This window comes from Corapipo altera, unplaced genomic scaffold (genome assembly GCF_003945725.1).
Source record: "Corapipo altera isolate COAL_440 unplaced genomic scaffold, ASM394572v1 74, whole genome shotgun sequence".
Lineage (NCBI taxonomy): Eukaryota > Metazoa > Chordata > Aves > Passeriformes > Pipridae > Corapipo > Corapipo altera.
Window position 1 is genome coordinate 2256627 of NW_020884934.1, and position 19179 is coordinate 2275805.

Below are 19179 nucleotides of genomic sequence, written 5' to 3' on the forward strand. Positions count from 1 at the left end.
TCTCTGGGTAGCAAAATCTTTCCATCTTCAGACATTTCCTCATTCTCAACTCCCACTTCTTGGAAGTCTTTTGCAAGCACTGCCAAATCCTTCCAGGGCTTGTGTTTTACTGCAGGTTAAATACCAATTAAACCAATATTTTTCTGGAGCTGGTAGCAATGTCTGAGAACATCCCTGGCTGCCCTGGAGCAAAACACTTCTGAGGGCACAGAAGGATCAAATTATTTCACAGGAAAACCTGGAGGAACAGCTTGGCTCAGCATGTCCTTCACCACTCTGCTCCCTGAGACCTCTGACCACCTCTCAATATGGATTTAAAGAAGAACCCTCAGCCCCCCAGACAGCCAGGGGAAGTTTAGGTTGGATATTAGGGAAGATCTCTTCCCCAAAAGGGTTGTCCAGCCCTGGCACAGCTGCCCAGGGCAGTGTGTGGGGGAGTGTTCCCACCCCTGGAGGGGTTTAACAGCCCTGTGAATGTGACACTGGGGGACATGGGCCAGTGTGGCCTTGGCAGTGCTGGGGGATGGTTAGACTCAATCTTTTGAGGGCTTTTCCAACCTTAATGAGTTTGTGATCGGGGGACCAGATCCCTGCTGAGCCCTTTGGGTGCTGCTGCACCACAACCAACAAATCCATAAAGGCTTTCTGGGAACCCAGGTGAACAAGAGCCAAGGAGGCAAGAGGGAGGGAGAGACTTCTGAGCTACAGAGAAGAACATCTCACACGAGCTGCATTTATGTTTCCTAAAGCAGACTGATGGAAATCTGGATGCTTTTACTCATTCCATTGTTGAAAATCACCTTTTCAGCTCCAGCCCCAGCTTGCACAAACCGAGTCTCGGGGTCTGGATGCATCCACCCCCCCGCAGCGTGGCTGGGATGGAGACTGAACCCTGGGAAGGAACCAGCACTGCCAGCTGGTTGCCAACAAGAGGACCCAGTGGCCCAAGAGCCCCTGAGCAGCCCCTGACCCCCCAAGGCCACAGGAGGTACTCACTGGCTTTCTCTGTCCGTGCAAACTGCCCCGCCACCAACCAGGACAGCGCCGTGACTGCTGCCAGGGCTCCTATGTGCAGGAAAGGGGCTGTGGCCTGCAGGGCACAACAACACGAGAGAAAAACAGGCTTAAAACATGATTAAAACCACCCCCCAGCACTCGGAAAATTCATTGGCCTTGCAAGTTCCGTGGGAAGTCAGAGCACTGCTTTCCCAGCTGGATTCTGCACCAGTGGGTTCCTGCAGCTGCCTTGGCCGTGGCTTCTTCCAAACCCTGCCACTGCCTTTGGCATTTAGGTGACTGTGAAGGGAGAAAAGGAAAACTTGAAGCCCACTTTGAGGCAATAGCTCAGGTAGTAACACAGACAAGGGGGAATGGCTTCCCACTGCCAGGGGGCAGGGTTAGATGAGATATTGGGAAGGAATTCCTGGCTGTGAGGGTGGAGAGGCCCTGGCACGGGTTGCCCAGAAAAGCTGTGGTTGCCCCATCCCTGCAAGTGTCCAAGGCTTGGAGCAACCTGGGCTGGTGGAAGGTGTCCCTGCCCATGGCAGGGGGTAGAACTGGATGAGGTTTAAGGTCCCTCCAACCCAAACTCTGGTCTAATTCTCTGAACACACTGGACTGTGCATCACCACGACACAAAGCTGGAGATGTCTCATCTGAGTCATGCTTCTGTCCTCCAACTCTGCTGCCTACATCTTAAAAAAACCCCAATAAAATGAAGCACTTCTGAGAAATGTTAGTCACTTGTGTGAATGCCATTTCCACCCTCATTATTTGCATATATTTGCATATTCCCAAATATGCATCAGTGATTACCAGTAAAATCTTTTTAGCCTTTCATGGGCAAAATATTTTCGGAGTCCTTTTTAAGGGAGATGAAACTAAGGAACAGAGAGCAGGTCTATCAAGAAATTACCAGTTTGTAAGTATTTTCCACTAATATTTCTATAGCCCTGCAGGATCCCACAAAAGTCTTTCTTGAAAGAGCACCAGAGCACAGAAGTTAAATTTATATTTATATATATCTAAAAAAAAAACCAAAACCAAACATGTGCAATGTGGAAATAACCCCAGAGTACTCCTGCCATAGGCCTGGGAAGAGTAGGATGCTCCAGGACTGGACAAGAACATCCAGAACCTTGAGGAGGAATTGCAAATTGTCCTCTCTCCAGAAACTCTGAGTCACATCAGCCCCAGGATTTTCCACCTCAAACTGCAGCCAACCCCTGGATTGAGCAGAAAGGAAAAGAGCCCAAGAGATGGAGACACAGTGATTTAGTGGCATCACAAACTCCACAGGAGTTTGGCTGCAAGCTTTGCGTTGCCAAAATCTGGGAGTGACAAACATCAAGACCAAGTTTCACGCTATAGGAAGCCACCAAATCCCTGGCATTTAGGTGCACTAGGGTCTTTTCTTACCCAGAGAAGCACTCTGGCAGTCACCTCACCTGCAGTGAAATGAAGACCATGTCCCACTCGTCGTCCCAGAGCTGGGCTATGGATGACATGGTCACCACCGTGGTTATCAAGGTTGTCACCAGGCCAATCTGCAACAAATCAGAGAGTGTTCGCAGCCTGGAGCCTGTGCTGTCATAAAAAATTCACAGGTTGGCAAATGGAGAGAGAGGAAACTTTTGCAGGTAATAAAAGGCATTAAGATCCACAGGGAAAGAAGCTGCGCTTGTGTACTGTGCCAGCACAATCTCCCCTTTTCCACCTCAGGACACTGGGCTGAACAGTCCCAGGAGGGCACATCTCATGGGTGAGCTCTTGTTCTCCTCACACAAAGCTAAGGTGATTTGCTTTGCCAACAAGCTGGATTGAAACCAGCTTAAACAGAGGTTGGGTTCTGCCAGGAACTTCAGATGATGTTCAGGTGATCCCAGGCTCTCCTGGCCCTGCTGCAACAGCATCCAAGTCATTTTGGCAGAGCAGTTATAACAGATATTGCAGCTCGAGAAGGGACTCAGGATGAGCCAGTGGCTGAACTGAGATGGCAGAGACCCAATCCATCCCCAGTGTGTGGAAGCACTGAGCAAAGCAGGCAAAGTGAAACCACGACCTGCATTTTGAAGGTAAAAAGTTCAGCCCATTAGGAAGTGCCACAGAAATGACTGCAGCTGTAAAGACCCAAAATCTGGGCTGTCTGTCTAAAAAATAATTCAGCATTCCCCACCCCTGTCTGGTACCTCAGTCTCTGCTGTCCTGCACATCTGCAGGTTCAGAGGAGGAGGAGGATGCTCTATGGATCAGTCTCATGTGCTGTCAGACCTGAAATCTGTCTGGACACTTGGGCAGAAGTGGATTGGTCATCCTGGATGCACAGGACACCTCTACACCCATTTCAGGTTCACTTAACCCCTCAGACAAGCAAATAAACTCCCCCGTTCCCAGTGCTTACAGAAATCACTTCTGTACCTACAGACAGGATTGCTCTTTGGACTTCAGGCTCAGTTCCACCTGTTGCTCCTCATCCAGATGCCCAACAGCACGAGAGGTGCCCCCAGGGCAGCAGTGCCTCACCCTGAGCCTCCAGCTTCCAGGGAACAGGAACAAAGCACATGGAGCACCACGAGGGGCCAAGGGATCCAGCTGCCCCGGGATGAAGAGGAGCCCTGAGCCAAGAGGCTGCACTCAAACCACCTGTGGCACAGAGGTGTCAGGACACCTTCTCTCCTCCCTTCAGCTCCCACTCACTGCTTCTTACCCTCCCCCACCCATCTTCAATTTGGCTTACAATGCTCAAGCTCTTTCCAGGGAATTGCAGGAGAAAATTGGAAGGAGCTGTGTGGTTCACACACACCAGCCTTTCCCACTCCCTCCAATCTATATTTGAAGATAGTTCAGCACAGTTGCAGAGAAAAATATTAACTTATTCCAGTGTTGTATCTCCACCTCCTCAGAAAGCTGAGGGAGGCGTGGGGAAGGGAAGGGATGGAGCAACACATCTGAGCTGCGATGAAAGATGGGCTTCTTTGGAAGAAAGGAAGGAAGGGTGGGGTCCTGGAGGGTAGAACTAGCTGATCTCCACCAACACCTTCCTCTTCTGGACTTACTCATCTAAACCCACCAGCCACCTGGAGCATGTCTGAAAAATGCCATTTCCCCTGATGAAGAAACATATGTTTGACAGTTTATTTTGCAGCAGCAGCCAGACAGTCCCTGCCCCCTCTCTCATTGCATCCCCTTCTCCAGAGGAAGCAGAATTTCCATAATTCCTACAGAAAAAAAAAAAAAAAAGGAGGGTTGGCAGGGCTTTGCTCTCCCTGTGCTGGGAGGCCTCTGATCCTGCAGGACGTTTTCATGAACAGAAGGAGCAGTTTGAGGAGGAGCTGTGGATCAGCAGATCTGGGACAGGGTCCTTCATTACCAATTAGCAATTACAATGAAATCCTGCCAATCCATTTCCTTTGGCACTGCCTGTCCCTCCATCCCCTTCCTCTCCCCTTCTGTGCTCCACACCCCAGATCTGCATCTTCCCCGACATTTCACAGCACTGTTTTTCAAACTGCTTTACCCACAAACCAGGGTCAACTCAGGTCCCACAAACCCCCACCTGCACATTGCACACCCCCAGTTTCAACACCTGCACCTTCTCCCGAGGTTTTTTCCAGTCAGTTCCTCCAAGCAGATCCTGAACAGCTTCACATCTGCTCAGCCCCATTTAGGGCTAGGCTCAGCACAGGAAGGAGCCTCAGGGAGGTTCAGGCTGAGCTGAGACTGAAGTAAGGTTGTTTCTCCATCTCCACAGGAGGCCCCTCTGCCAGCAGGGATCCCAAAGCATTTCAGCACATTCCTTGTCCCAGGCCCCTCCTGGGCAGTGTGCTCAGTGCTCTGAGATGAGGGCACATTCACCACAGACACGGTGCCAAGTGAGTGTCACAGACACCACCCTCTCCTCAGGGATCCTGCTCCCTCTGGAGCTGGGAAGAGCCACTCACCTTGTGCAGCCAGTGCAGGTTCATCTGCTGTCCCACAGCTATGTGACATAGTGCCAGGATCTGGGAGGGAGAAACTAAGAGTCAGGCAGAGGCACATCTCTAAACCTCTGAGTGTCTGAACATGCAGGAACATGTCACCATCCAGGAAGGACAACCAAAAGAGCCAGGGCAGCCAGCTGGGCTGGAGTGCGGATGGTCCAGCAGATGCCACCCAGCTCAGCTGTCCAAACACATCCTCTCCAAAGCCAAGGATGTGCAGGGAGAGACTTTGACCTCCAAGGTGCAGAGAGTTGAGAGTCTGGTCCATGGAAACCACCTTGAAGGCCCCAACACCTTGGGATGAGGGGGAACAACTTGGACTTGTGCCTGGCAGATACACCAAAGTGGAAACTGGGCCATACACCAAGGGGAAACAAGAGCTATATTCCTCCTCAGGCCAACTGCACCATGGGTAACAAGGTACCTTTGATCATCTGAAGTTAAAGCCCGTGAATTTTTCACTTTCCACTTATTTTAGGCAACTTAAGGCTAAGAAAAAGAGGCTGAGAGAGAAATCACTTCTGAAAGGGAAATCGCTCCAGTCATAGGTGGACTAAGAAGTTCACGCCCTTTTGAAAGCAAACACACAAACCTCTAAGAATTGGCATTTTTTTACTCACCAGTAACACTGTGATGTAGGTGAAGCCAGCAGCAGTTGTGACAAGGATTGGAATGGACCAGTCACTCCAATATCCCATTCGGTTGTATAAAAACCTGGAAGAGAACGTGTGAAATGCAGATTAAGAAGGGATTCAGCACCAGAACAGCTTCACCAGGATTAGATAAGACTCTAAAAAAAGAGGCTTTCCATTCCCTCTCTCCAGAGAGAGAGGCGGCAAAAAGCACAAGTCACTCTGAAACAAACCCCAGTGTTTGCGCTTTGATTCCTCACGGGAAATTAACTCTGCAAAGAGGAATTGGACAATTATCTCAAACTCACCAACCACTTTGCTTTGGAAAAAAAAAAAGAATCCTCCAAGACCAGAGCTTGAGTTTTCTGAAAAATATTCCGTACCAACATCCCTCCTCTCCTCAGCACTTTCATGAAGCCAGTGGGCAGCAAAAGCTCTCTGAACAGGAGCACCAGGCAGGGCAGACCATTATTCAGGGCAGCAGCACTGCCCCTTGTGCTTTGGGGTCTCAAGTGTCAAATCTGCATTTAAATAGCAATGTACTTCCCAGTAAAACCATCCTGGAGTTGGTTATTGGAGAGTCATTAAAGTGTATTACAGCAAAGCCACAGCAAGACACAAGGCAGACCTGGGCAGATCCCTTCCCTGGGCAGAAATGAAGGGCACCCAGGCCCCACCACACAAGGAGAGAGGCAGATATCCCAGAACCTGCTTGCAGCTTGAAACCCCACCTGCCTTAAAACTTTTTCCAGTGGGTTATTAGAAAAAAAAAACCAAACCTCCCCCAAATTGACCTGGCTTAGGGTTCAGGTTATCTCCATGCAAAGCCTTTGGCACAACAAGGACAAGAAGGTTGTGGGGTGGATGGTGCAGCAGTGGAGCTCAGGTTGAATGGTCCCACCAGCCTTCCTCAGCCCTCCTCATCAGCTCATTTAATGAACTAGCAGGTTCTTCTGCTGCCTTTTACTTTAGGTAACAACAGACAGAAATGCTGCATTACACAAATGCAGGTCAGAGCCTCGACCTCCTCCCACCACTCGAACCCAGCACTGCCCACCAGGTAGGAACTCTGGTCCAGCCCCTGCCCCAGTGGGACAACACCCATCTGGGGGATTTTTGGGGCTATCCTGCACAGGGCTCCCTGACCCCTGCGGGTCCCTCCCAACTCTGGGATTCTAATTCTGCCCAGGAGCCCCTTGGAGAGTCTGGAAAGCAAATCCTGAGGCTCAACAACCATGGCCCACGTCCAGGTTCTGCTCAGGGATTCAAAGAACCACAAAAGCAGGGATCTGTAGGGATGCAGACACGGTGTTGGCAAAACAGAAGGAAGAAAGCAAAGAGGGCTCCTCTGAAGCCTTTGCTCAGGCCACCACCAAAGGCTCCTTAGCTCAGCTTCAGTCCATTTAAGTTTTTGCTCTGATGTCCCTTCAAGTGGCCCTCTGATAGCTCCAAGTCTTCACTTGATGTGCAAATGACTGCTTTAAAATGCTGTTTCCATGGCAGTTACAAACCAGATAAGCCTTCTCCAGAACTAGGGAAGAAAAAAAAACATCCTCCCCAGACTTGCATTTACAGTCCTGCTCCAGAGGGAACACAGCCAGGTTCCCAAATTGCAGCATCTCTTCCTGAGCCAGAGTCAAGCTTTCTGTGGCAGTACAGACCTTACCCACTGGAGAGCTGAGATTTAATGCAATTAAGTGGAGACACCAAAAGGGGAAATGCCTGAAGCAATAAATTAAAAAAAAAGTAATTCCAAAGTGCTTTCACTAACAAGGACCTGATGATATTCAGCCTCAAGGAAAAAAAATAAATCTTAAAAGCCTGAAGCAATACATGCTGGGCTCCAACTTTGTTAAATCCCAGCTGCCTGTTGCATCCAGGGAAGACCTGCACATCTCCTCCCACTCCTGCAGGAACACTTGGGAACCCAAACTTGGCAGGACTGCAGCTGCAATGCCCGTTCACAGCATTCCCAGGGCTTTCCTTCCTTCCTGCACGACTTTTTTTTTAGCCTTTTCACAACTTCGAGCTGAGACAGCTTTGGCTTTTCACTGGGGTGGACTGGGAGCGCTCCCATCCTTCACTGAAGGTGCAAACTGAAGGATGGGGGAGTTCTAAAATACCACTTTAAACACAGCATTTTCATCACACTCCTGGTATAAATAATGGAGAGCAGTGGTGATGGTTTCAGCTCTCACAGTGTGGGTGGGAGCAGAGAGAAAAACCCCTATCCTGGGAGGACACACCTCACGTCACTCCCTCCCAACCCCAGCATCTAAAGAACAGGATTTATTTAAGGGATCTAAGGACCCACAGGCTTTTAAAATACAGTTTAGGTATTCTGTTTGATAAGCAGATAATGTCAAAGCAGTTTGGTCAGCCAAGGTGCTGCCAAAATGTTTTAAGATGCTGCTCAGACAGTAAAAGGGAGAGTAAGTTCCAGCACTGGAGGGAGCTGGCAACATCCTGAGTCCCCCAGCACTGGAAAGCTCCTTTGCAGCTCCTTCCAGCTTTGCAACATTTTGCACACCCCTGTGCTTCAGGCTGAACTTCTGCCATTTGTATTTTGTGGGAAGGTGCTGTCAAATTGTTCAGCCACTTCCAAAAACAGCCAACCGTAGGAATAAACAAAAACACCAAACAAAGAAACCCCCACAAAACAAACAAGGCAAACAAAGAAAACCCACACACACCTAAACAAACAAAAAAAACCCAACAAAAACCCAAACAAACAAACAAAAAACCCCAAACCAACCAAGAAGCTTCTACGTGATTCCACAGCACCACCTTTGTTTCCACGTGTTCTCCAGGGAGCACATCCACCCCAAGCTCTGTTGCAGCCACACAGTGGAGATGTGAGGACACATCACATCCATACACAGACCAGGTAGAAGCAGGTCTTCTTCAGCCTCACTTCCCACCTTGCTTTCCCTTTATTATCATTAACAAGCCCGTCTGAAGGATCCAAATGCACCCAACAGCTCTGAAAGGCAGATGAAGGCAATCGAATAAACCTCTTCAGGAAAACCCCACTCACCAGTTGATTTCATTGTAGTCATTGTGAACTTCCCACCAGAAGTAAAACCAGACCAGGGTGAGGAAGAAGGATGAGGTGAGGATGAGGAACCAGAGGCGCTCCCACTGCGGACGGAAAGAGGAGTCAGCATTAAGAGGATCCCATTTCAGTGCTCCATCCTGTCCCACAGCCCATCCAGAAGCTGTTGAGATTGGATAGAGGGAACACACATTTCCAAGGGCTATTTCAGACCTTTGTTCCCTGGGGGAGGTGGGATACACAGCCCTGTTCCCAGCTCTGAGCAGAGGGGTCATTTCCATAGGTTTATGGAAATAGAGAAGAGCATTTCTCCAGCTGCCAGGGCATGAGGAATGAGGGAGCATTTCTGGCTACAGAGCTGGTTTTTGAGTTGGTGAGGGGCTTTTTTGAGGCAATTGTTTAATTAACTTTCCCATTCACGAGTGATGCATCTTCCTCTCTGAGGGGTTCTGCCTAACTGACCCAGTGAGGATTACACAGCTGGTTTGGGAGCTCCTACTCCTTATTCCTTCTCCCAGGGCACTCAGATTCTTCCTGCAGGGCCAAACCACCCATTCACATTTATCCCCACCACCACCACATGTGTTTTCAAGTAACACAGCAGGACAGAGACCACACCAGCAGCAGATGAAGAAGATTTGCACCAATGTTCAGTTTGGATGAGTGTTTCAAATTCTACTCAACGTGCACAAAATAAAGCCTTAAAATGCTCCAACACCGTGAGCAAAATCCTAAACCACAGGGACATCCATGAAGAGAACAGTGTTAGGAGAGAACTGACCCCAACCAGAAGCATTTCCATGTGCTGGAAACCCACAGGGCACATGGACCCTATCAGCCCCCCAGGTTTGGTTTTCCTCTGAGGTGTTAAATAGTCCACATGAGTCTTTATTTCAACGGAAACCTTTCAAACACTGACATAAACTCTTCATGGAAAACATTCAAATGAATCCTCTCTTCCCAGAACAAGCAAGAAAGGCTGAAAGCTGAAAATGTCCACGGGTAACTCTACCACTCTAATTCCCTTCTGGGATCCTGGACACAACACTGATCTCTTTTGGAAATGCCCTTTTCTCTGCTGAACTGCCTCGTGGTTTTTTAATTATGCAAAGCAACACAACCAGCATCAACACTGGTTTGGTGATATAAGAAAACCTACTATTTTTTGCCTTCCCTTTCCATCCTAAAGGCTGAAGTTATTTACTTAACTGTGTGTTGACTATTTTTCATCTTGCATCACCCTGGATACCAATCCTGTGATGCAGCTCCTCCTTGTATTCTCCACCAATCAGAAGAGCCAAAAGAAAAGGAAAGCAACAAAATAAAAAGGCTTGGAATTATTTCATTTGTGCCTTGCCAAAAATGATGTTTTCTGCTAGAAATTCCCAATTCTTGGCTGGGGTTATGGGTTATTTTTTTTTAACTCAGCTCAAGTTTGTTAACCAGCTTCTAAGCAAACCTCAGCAGCACTGATGCCCTGAGTTCCATGAAGGGCTTTGTGGTTCCCATAAATGGGGGAAAAGGGGCCAGAAGGAGGTACATTCAAAATCCCACATGCCAAAACTGCTCTGTCAGGAGCTCAGAGACCATAGTCCAAGTTAAGGCACCCAATTTTGCCAGAGGAGCTGTGGCTGCCCCATCCCTGGAAGTGTCCAAGGCCAGGTTGGACAAGGCTTGGGGCAACCTGGGCTAGGGGAAGGTTCCAGGTGGCTGGAACTGGATGATCTTTCAGGTTCTTTCCAACCCAAATGATTCCCTTCATCCATCTCCACGATTTCAAACCTTATTTCCCTTATTATTTGCTTTTTTTTCCCCTCCCCTCTCCATTGGGGTCAAACATCTCCTTCACCTGTCACCTGAGTGGGTTAACTGGGCACGTTTTTGCAAGGCAAGGCAGGTTTGATGTATCTCAAGTGCTGAGGACCAACATCACTACAAAAAGAAAATAACTCCTGCAGCTCTTCAAAGGTCACTGTGGGCTAAGCTTTGCCAGCCTTTAGGCACAGAATGATGCTGATTTGATAAACAAGCCGAGGGAAACATTTCAGAGCATGTTTGAGCTTTTTTTCCTCCATACATATATATTGTTTCCCTCTCTTATTTACATGCAAGCAGCAAAGCTCATGCCAAGCCCTCCAAAAGCTATTTTTGCTCTGTCCTTGACAGTGCACTTGCCAGATAGACATAGATTTTGTGAAAACCCAAACACTTCCATGGGCATCCTTCAGTAGGTTCAAGCACAGGTCTGGGCGGGCTTTCAGAAGAAAACCTTGATTTTTAAGGTCCCTTCCAACCATTCCATGACTCAGCACAAACTGAGCCAGAATCTGAACCTCCCTCAGTCTGCCCTACGTGCTCAATATTCTGGATTTAAGCTGGGTCCTGTCCAACCTCCCTCCAACAGTCTCTCATCAGAAGAGCTTTCCTGGCCCTGCTTTTGCCAGGTCCCACAGTGACTTCTTCTAAAAGGTGAAACCTGCAGCAGCTTCGAGCCTCTGCCAAAACTAAAGCCTTCAAATCAGTCATCCTGATCACCCCACCACAGCCAAATGGGGGTGGGGGGGGAAAAGTGCCACCTCACCTACAGAAACTGAGGCAGAACCACAAAGATGTTTGGAAGGGGCCTCAAAAAGCATCCACATTTTAGCTCTGGGAGATTTCTTATTCCAAGGGTATCCACAGACATAATCAGAAGAGCCTCCAAAGGAAATGAATGGAGAGAGACATTTTGCCAAGCTGCAGTTTGTCAGATTTTTAAATTTTTTGTTAAAATCACAGAATCCTTAAATAAAAAAAAAAAATCAGTATTTAATACACATTTCTCCATCCCTTTTGCACGTTCCCAATCCCCACCCTCTGCCAGGTGGAAGCAAAACCAACTCCAAAGTAAGGGATGATGGAGAAAAAAAAACCGGAAATTAAAGGAATTTGCCACAGAAGAGCCAATGTTTGATTCCACTGTGAAGCTGGCTCACACATTTTATACCTTTCTCCTGCTGGAAGATTTGATGTTAGTTGTTTAAAATGTTAGTTGTTAAATTCCTATCACAGAGGACAGAAGAGTCTTCCCCATTTAGGGATCAAGCCTTTAAATCACCAAATTGCCCACTGTCTTCCCATAAAGCAGATCAGCACCAGCATCTAAAGAGAGTTTAGAACACAGAAGGAACATTTAAGATCTTCAAAATCAAGACTGCCCAGGGTGAGACTCCACTGATCTGAAGTAGGTTCTCACTGCATTTACGTGTGCCTCTCTTCCTGAGGTTCAATTATTTTAATGGAATCATTAATCAGAGAATTACAGAGGTTGAAAAAGACCTCTAACATCATCAAGCCCAACCATGCAATTTAAATGCTTCATATTACATATTACTATATTGCATATTAAGAGTAAAATGACCAATATTTATATGTAATATATAAATAATTGTTATATTCCACATAGATCTAATATACAAATAAAATTGATATTTTACATTGATATAGTATATAAATTCTATCTCTTTATAATTAATATTAATTATAATAACCTAATTAAGCTGGGTCTATCAGAAGTATGGCCCAAACCCTGACTGGGATGGGCAAAGCAGAGGGGTCCAACATGTGAGACCACATAAAAGAAGGAAGAACGGGGGAAAAGAAGGAAGAAGGGGGTAAAAGGGATGAGGGGGGGAAAGAATGGACCGTGTTTGCCACAGGCTGGAAAGAGCCACAGAGGGGAGGCTGAAGGGCAGCAAAAGGTTTAGAGGAGCCCACGAAAATCACTGGAAAAACTCCAACTCACTTCCCTGTGCTCCGGCTTTGGGCCAAAACTCCTTTCTTGCCAGATTGGTTATTTCAGGAGTGGATAAATCGTGTTCCCTTCAGTTCTGCATTCCCTGGGCTGGTAATTCATGTTCAGGCTGCCCCAGGAGATCATTGGGTTCCTGGGAGAGCTCCCTCCTTGTCTCAGGGCTACTAAGAGCAAAACCCAGGCTCATTCTGCCAAAATTCTTCACCTGTCCCTGTCCTCCTTTTAAACATGTGTTTTTTTCAACCTTTCTCTGAAAGTAGTTGGCTTTCCAAATCCAAAACCCGAGTGCTCTGTGGGCCCACGTTTGGAAAAAGGCTGGGAAAGCCAGAGCCATAGAAACATCTGAGTCACTTCTCCCCATTCTCACTGAGTTATAACCAACACCAGGCAGAGTTTTCCAAATTCACAAGTTCAGCTGATTTTTCCACTTGGGCTGCTGACAGGATCTGGGTAGAGCTTTCTGGGATCTTTAAGCCTGTTTCTTATATCACAGACTGCTTTGGGTTGGGAGGGATTTTTAAAGCCCATCCAGTCCCACCCCCTGCCATGGGCAGGGACACCTTCCACTATCTCAGGTTGCTCCAACCTGGCCTTGGACACTTCCAGGGATTCAGCTTCTCTGGGCAACCTGTGCCAGGGCCTCCTCACCCTCACAGCCAAAAATTCCTTCCCAATACCTCACCTAAGCTTCCCCTCTTTCCACTTGAAGCCCTTCCCCTTGTCCTGTGACTATATACCCTTGTAAACAAATAAGGATATCACCACCTACTGAAAAAAAAAAAAAGTGGAAGAAAGTCACTCCATGCTGAAAAAGAACAGCAAATGTGTTTATCTGTAGCTACCCTGGCCAAGAATTATGATCCAACACATGTGAGGTTCCACACACTGACAAGAGGTTTTCCCACATGCTCCAAACAAAGGTTTCCATTAAATGACCTGAATTTGCTCTGGAGGAAGCTGCCCCTCTTTGTTACCTACATAAAGCCCCTCCAGAAGCAGCTTCTCTCTTTCAACCCCTACACCCAGACAGTGTGAATCTCTCCCACCATCCAACCTGTGGGGCCAACATTAACAGGAAGAAGTTCCACCTCCAGCCCCCATGACCAGAGAGGGTTTTCCCAGCAGCCTGTGCTCCCCAGCCAGAAATCAAGGAGCCATCAAGGGGGGGGACAGACTTGTTTCTGGATCTGCCACTCATCCAACACAAAGAAGGCTCTTATTCCAAGTCCAAGTGCCCCTGGGAATTCATGGCTTTGAGTCTCCACCCATTCTCTGTCTCCTGAACACAGTGAACCTCCTGTTCATTCATGAAAAATAATCACAGAGCTAAACAAGGATCAAACTAGAGCAGGAAGAAGCTTTTTAACAACGTCTCCCCCTCCTTCCCCCTCCACTCCCTGCTTTTTTTTTGTCAGAAAAATTCCAGCTGTGAAAAACAGAAGCCTTTTATAGGAAATATAATATTTTAAAGCAATTTCTTGCCGAAGGGCATCTCAGCCCAAGATTGGAATTTCTGCTCAGAGGAAACTGGAGAGAGACTGAGCCCTCCCAAAACCTGGCAGCACAATGGGGGGGACGTGGACAAGCAGAGGGAGAACAACAGGACGTGGATACGACCACACAAACAGACAACAAAATAACCAAATCCCATGTGGGCATGGTTCTCCAGCTCCACCCACCCAGTCATGCTACTGGAGCAACTGCAGCTGCAAACTGGGCAATGTGGAAGAGCCCAAGAGGAAAGCCTCCAGGCAGGGAGGAGTGATGTGACCTCTCTTGAAGGACCCAGACCATGTATAATTAATTATTAATATTTAGTTGTTAATAATAATTAACAATTATTATTAATTGTTAATAATTCATTGTTAATACTAAACAACTGCCCTCCACACCAAGAGCAAATCCAAATGCTGGACTTGAACTGGAGCACCATCATCACTCCAGTATTTTCAGGAGGTGTTAATTCACTCCTGGACACAACAAAGACTTTACTGAGGAGTCTGCACTGCACTGTTCTCTGACATTTTCAGGAATCAATTCCCTGCAGGAATTTATCAGGATTAGCTCAGAGAGGAAAGGACCGGAGTTAACATTTATCCAGTGAATACAAAGGAAAAACCCTTCATTTCTGGATTACCCAACTGCACCTCATTCAAACAAACAGCAGAACATCTTCTTCGAGCAAGTTATTAAATCATCCCTGAGGATAGAGGATGGCTCCTTCTCCCAGCTGGGCCTGACAGAATCAGAAACTGAGGATCAGCGAGAACTGGAGCATTTTGTCAAGGGACCAACACTTGAGTTCCTGTGGAGAAGTTCCAAACTTCCATTACTGACTCTCAGGATGTGAATGTACAGTCCTTAAAACAGCCCCTGCTTGTACCAGGAATGGGAATGAAGAGTTTTCCACTCCACTTGCTCTGGAGCTCATTATGTCTGAGCAGTGTCAAGGACCAAATGCAGACCCCAAAAAATACTTAAAGCTAAAATATCTGTGGCTGGCTCTGCTCTGACCTCCCCCCAAAGCAAAGCCAGCTCAGGTTCCCCAGGGCAATGTCCCAGCAAGATCTCAGTGTCCCCAGGGATGGAATCCCCAACCTCCTCTGGATTCTGCTCCAGGGTTTCACTGCCCTCACAGGGAGGAGTTTTCCTACTGTCCACCTGGAATCTCCCCTGGTGCAGGCCGTGCCCATTGCCTCCTGCCAAGGGCCATCCTGGCTCAAGTCTTCAGGCCAGGTTGGAGCACCCTGGTCTAATGGAAGGTGTCCCTGCCCATGTCCTTGGACAGGAAGAACACCCCCATCCCTCAGTGCTGGGCTGCACTGTCCCTATCACAGGGATGGGATGGGCCTTCACTGCCAGGAGCACATCCAACAGCTCAACCCCAGGCTGCAGAGGGATGTAACACAGGGAAAGTGCCTTGCACTCCAGGGATTGGGAGCATTTAAGTGAGCCAATCAATACATTGACCAGCAGAGGTTGGCCTGACAGACTGCACGGACAAGTCAAGGTGCCTGGGCTGCAATTCCCTCTCTGCAGAGGGATCAGGCTTCATCCTCTGCTGGATTGAGGACTCCTGAACCCAGGAGGGTAGGTGGAGCCTTCAGGACCCACAGGGCATCAGGCAGGACTTTGTAACCTGTCCAAAGGCTTCAGTAACTCTCCATCCAACAACCCAGACTGTGAACAGCTGGTGCAAAGCTCCCCTCGAACACACCCTCAACTTTCTGTCTTTCCCCTTTCTTTGCTTAGTACTTCAAATTTCCTAAGGTGTGGGACTGCTTCCATTTGCTGCAGCCCTCTCCAGGCATGGCATGGACCGACTGGAAGGATAAAACTGTTGGCACAACCAACCTGGGCCAGTCTGTCACTTCACACACACTGCTCAGCTTTAAGCTGATTCACCACTCCCAGGTAACACACTCTGCTCTTGCACAAGAGGCATCTGCCAATAATTACATAAAGGGGAAGAAAATGGGTCTAAACAGACAATGGGTCTGAAGTAAAGCAGGGGGAAAAAAAGGCATTCCTGCCATTCTGGCTGCTGAGGCTTCAATTACTAAGCAGATGCTTCCCAAAGTATGTCCTTGCAAACCTCAGGCACATCTGATTTGATTATTGTAAGGACTCGGCTAATGGTTCTGTGCACACCTTGTTAGAGAGGGCCATGAATGAGATTTCTGAGCTGTGACATGCTCCATTTACAATTCAATTTAGCAGGTCAGAGGAAGTGGCACAGAACATATTCCTGCAATGCCTGTTCCTGCTGGGGCTGCCACAGCTGACTGCAGAGCAACAGATGCAACAGAACCAGAGCCAAAGCCCTAAAAATACCATCAGAACACCTCCAACACCCAGCCTCCAAGAGCCCAACCAGTAGGGGAAAGTCAGGCAGGATGGCTGATCCCCTTCAGGGAAGGAGGAGCAATTGGGCAGGTTTTCTTGCCTAAACAGGAAGCAGAGGGATAAAGGTATCCAGACTAAGGGACAACCCACACCTCCTCTGCCAGGGAATTCCCAAGCTGTTCCAGAGACAGTGCACAGCTGGAGCCTGGGCTCTTTGTGCCTATTAGTGGCCCCAGGGGACTCTGAGCAGCAGTAACAATGTCCTGCACCAGCTCTGCCTCCTACAATTACATCCTCCCTCCTTCAATCAGCACAGAGGTAAACGAAGAGCCCTCAGGGAGCCTCTGATTCAGGAGAAAACAGGACAGAGACACTGGGATTCCCCAATCCATCCCCACAGCTCGATTTACTCTGCTTTCAGAGCACCTCACAATTTTTAATCAGCTGGATTTTGCCCAAACAACACAACCAGCCATACCCAGTTTTTCTGACCGTATCAATGGAAGGATCCAAGTATTCCACCCCTACTCCTAGTGCTAACAATGCACTATAACCTTTTTTTATTACCAAACACTTTGCATCTTTGGAGGCCAAGGGGAGATAGATACCTTTTCTAGACTAAATAGATTTTTCAACCTCTACTGATGAAGCTCATGGAGAAAAAAAATAACACGGCCCATGGCTCTCGCCCAGACCAACCAGAGGAGGTCCAAGCCTGGCCTAAGTGGAGACCCTGCGGGGCACAGCATCCCTGCTGAGCTCTCAGCAGCAGCAAGCAGCATCCTCAGTGCCTCCTGAGGATGTTATTCCTGCTGCCTCTTCCCAGTCTCATGACAGTCCTTTCCAAAGGCACACAATGCTGTCGACTTGCATTTATAGCTGATGGTTCACTTTAATTAAAGCCCCAACACCCCAGGGCAGTGGGGTCTGAGATTAAAAACAGCCACACCAAGAGCAGGTTTAATCAAAAAAGGACTACATAAGCTAACTAAGAACAGAGTCAGATGTAATGGCCACAGTTCTGCACTTCACTCAAGAAATCTCAGGGAAAAAAAAGATTCCCAGCAGGAGGATCGTTTGGTGCACAGGCTGGGGGGTTTGGGAAGGTGTTTCCCTGGTGGTCAGCTCCTGGTCCCACTTGGAAATAGGGCATTTGGCCCTATAATACCAGGTCTAGACAAGATTGCAGTCATTAAAAACCCCAGACACCCCGGGCAAAGCTGTGTCCCAACCTCGCTGCATTTCGGTGATCACTCAGTGCCAGGGCAAACAGCTCCACATTTGCCTCTGCTGAGCCTATTCCTGGCCTGGCCCCAGGCTGCCTGGGCCATTTGTCCAGCTCAGCCTCAGCCCAGGCTGGGATGAGCCTCCAGCCTTTCCCCCTTGGGTGTTCACGAGTTTCATAAGCACAGCTTTCCTTGGGAAGAACGGTGGCCAAGATAAATCCTGAAGGGTTATCCCTATTTAAACAGAATTACTGTATTCCAGGAGTGTTTACAGGGATTCTGTTGTAAAATGCTCTGTACAATCTCCCAAACAATCTGCTACAGATGTCAAATAGATTCAAGGGCAAAGGGTTGGGCTGGGAGAAGGAACAGACAGTGAAGTTGATTCCTCAGACAATTCTTTCCCCTACATTACTCTTGGCAGCAAATGTCTGCAAAGCAAGTTCTAAAAATACTATTTTGTCACGATGCTTGGCACAAAAAAAAAATCAGAGCAAAAAAACAAACCAAGGGTTTCTTTGCTGGTTGGAAGGGTGAGAGCATCACCAGCCAGTGCTGGAAGGCAAAGTCCTGACAGTGAGAGAGGCAATGGGTGCCATTCCTGATATCAGCAGGAGCTCTTCCACCTTCCCTGAGTGTAACAGCAGATGCAGAAGGACAGAGCTAAAGCAGGAGCATCCACAAAATCGGTGCCAAAAGGCAAATCCCACCCTGTGGAAATCTACAGAGGCTCCTTCTGCGTCCATCAGCAGCACAAGTGACGGGCAATGACATCTTCCAAGAGCATTTGTAAGGGGTGATGATCCAGCTCTTTTGCCTGAAGGGCCAGCTGGGCTCCAGCTGGGCCAGCAGCAGGGGAAGCCATACAGCAGCAGCAGGGGTCTAAATGCTTGTGTTAGTCACAAATCACTGTCTGCAAGGCACAAAAACGAGGACAAAACCAAGCAAAACCGATTGCCTAATAAAAGCTGCAGCAAAGAAGCCGAAGGTGTGACTTCCACGAGGTCCCCCCTTCCGACTTCCCAGCAGCTCTGACACATCACACGTCCCTGTTGCTGCAATGGGGCATTTTCTGGGATGTTTATGGCTCTGGCACAGCAAAGTTGAATTATATAACAACAACTCTGTGCGTGTTTAGACGGGAGCTGTGAGGTTGCCCTGCAGCTCTCTCCCCTCAGTGCCCATCACCAGCAGGGAAAGGCAGGCAGCCAACCTGCAGACAGGAGAATTGAGTTGTTCCCACCCTGTTTCAAGCAGGAGCCTCACTGCTCCCTGCATGTGTTGGAAAAGGGCTTTGCAGCTGCTTCCCCTCCTGGTGCTTTCCAGTGGCAGCAGCACATGAGCTGTTCCCATCCCAAAATAGTGGCCATGCCCAATTAAATCTATTTTATTTCCCTTCGTTCACCAGGGAATCGTCTGCAGCAAAACACAAGGACGTGCACTGAGCAAAGGACATGGCAAGGGAGGTGAGGTACAGAGCTGCCAGGGGAGGAACATTCCTGATCCACCTCTCCAGAATGGGAGTAAATTTAATGTTTGATAGAACCACAGAATCATAGACCAGTTTGGGTTGGAAGGGACCTTAAAACTCATCCAGTCCCACCCCCTGCCATGGGCAGGGACACCTCCCACTATCCCAGGTTGCTCC

General features: G+C 48.2%; 1 protein-coding gene across 3 annotated transcripts in view; it reads right to left on the minus strand.

Moving 5' to 3' along the window:
* Positions 1-19179, minus strand: part of GDPD5 (glycerophosphodiester phosphodiesterase domain containing 5) — a 114925-nt gene that overhangs the window by 23295 nt on the left and 72451 nt on the right. For all 3 annotated transcript variants that reach the window (XM_027660077.1, XM_027660078.1, XM_027660075.1), the window contains 5 exons: positions 8649-8752; positions 5600-5693; positions 4941-5000; positions 2448-2546; positions 997-1090 (listed from right to left, as the gene is read on the minus strand). In XM_027660077.1, coding sequence (XP_027515878.1) covers positions 997-1090; positions 2448-2546; positions 4941-5000; positions 5600-5693; positions 8649-8752 — 451 coding nt within the window. The remainder of the gene's footprint in view (positions 1-996; positions 1091-2447; positions 2547-4940; positions 5001-5599; positions 5694-8648; positions 8753-19179) is intronic.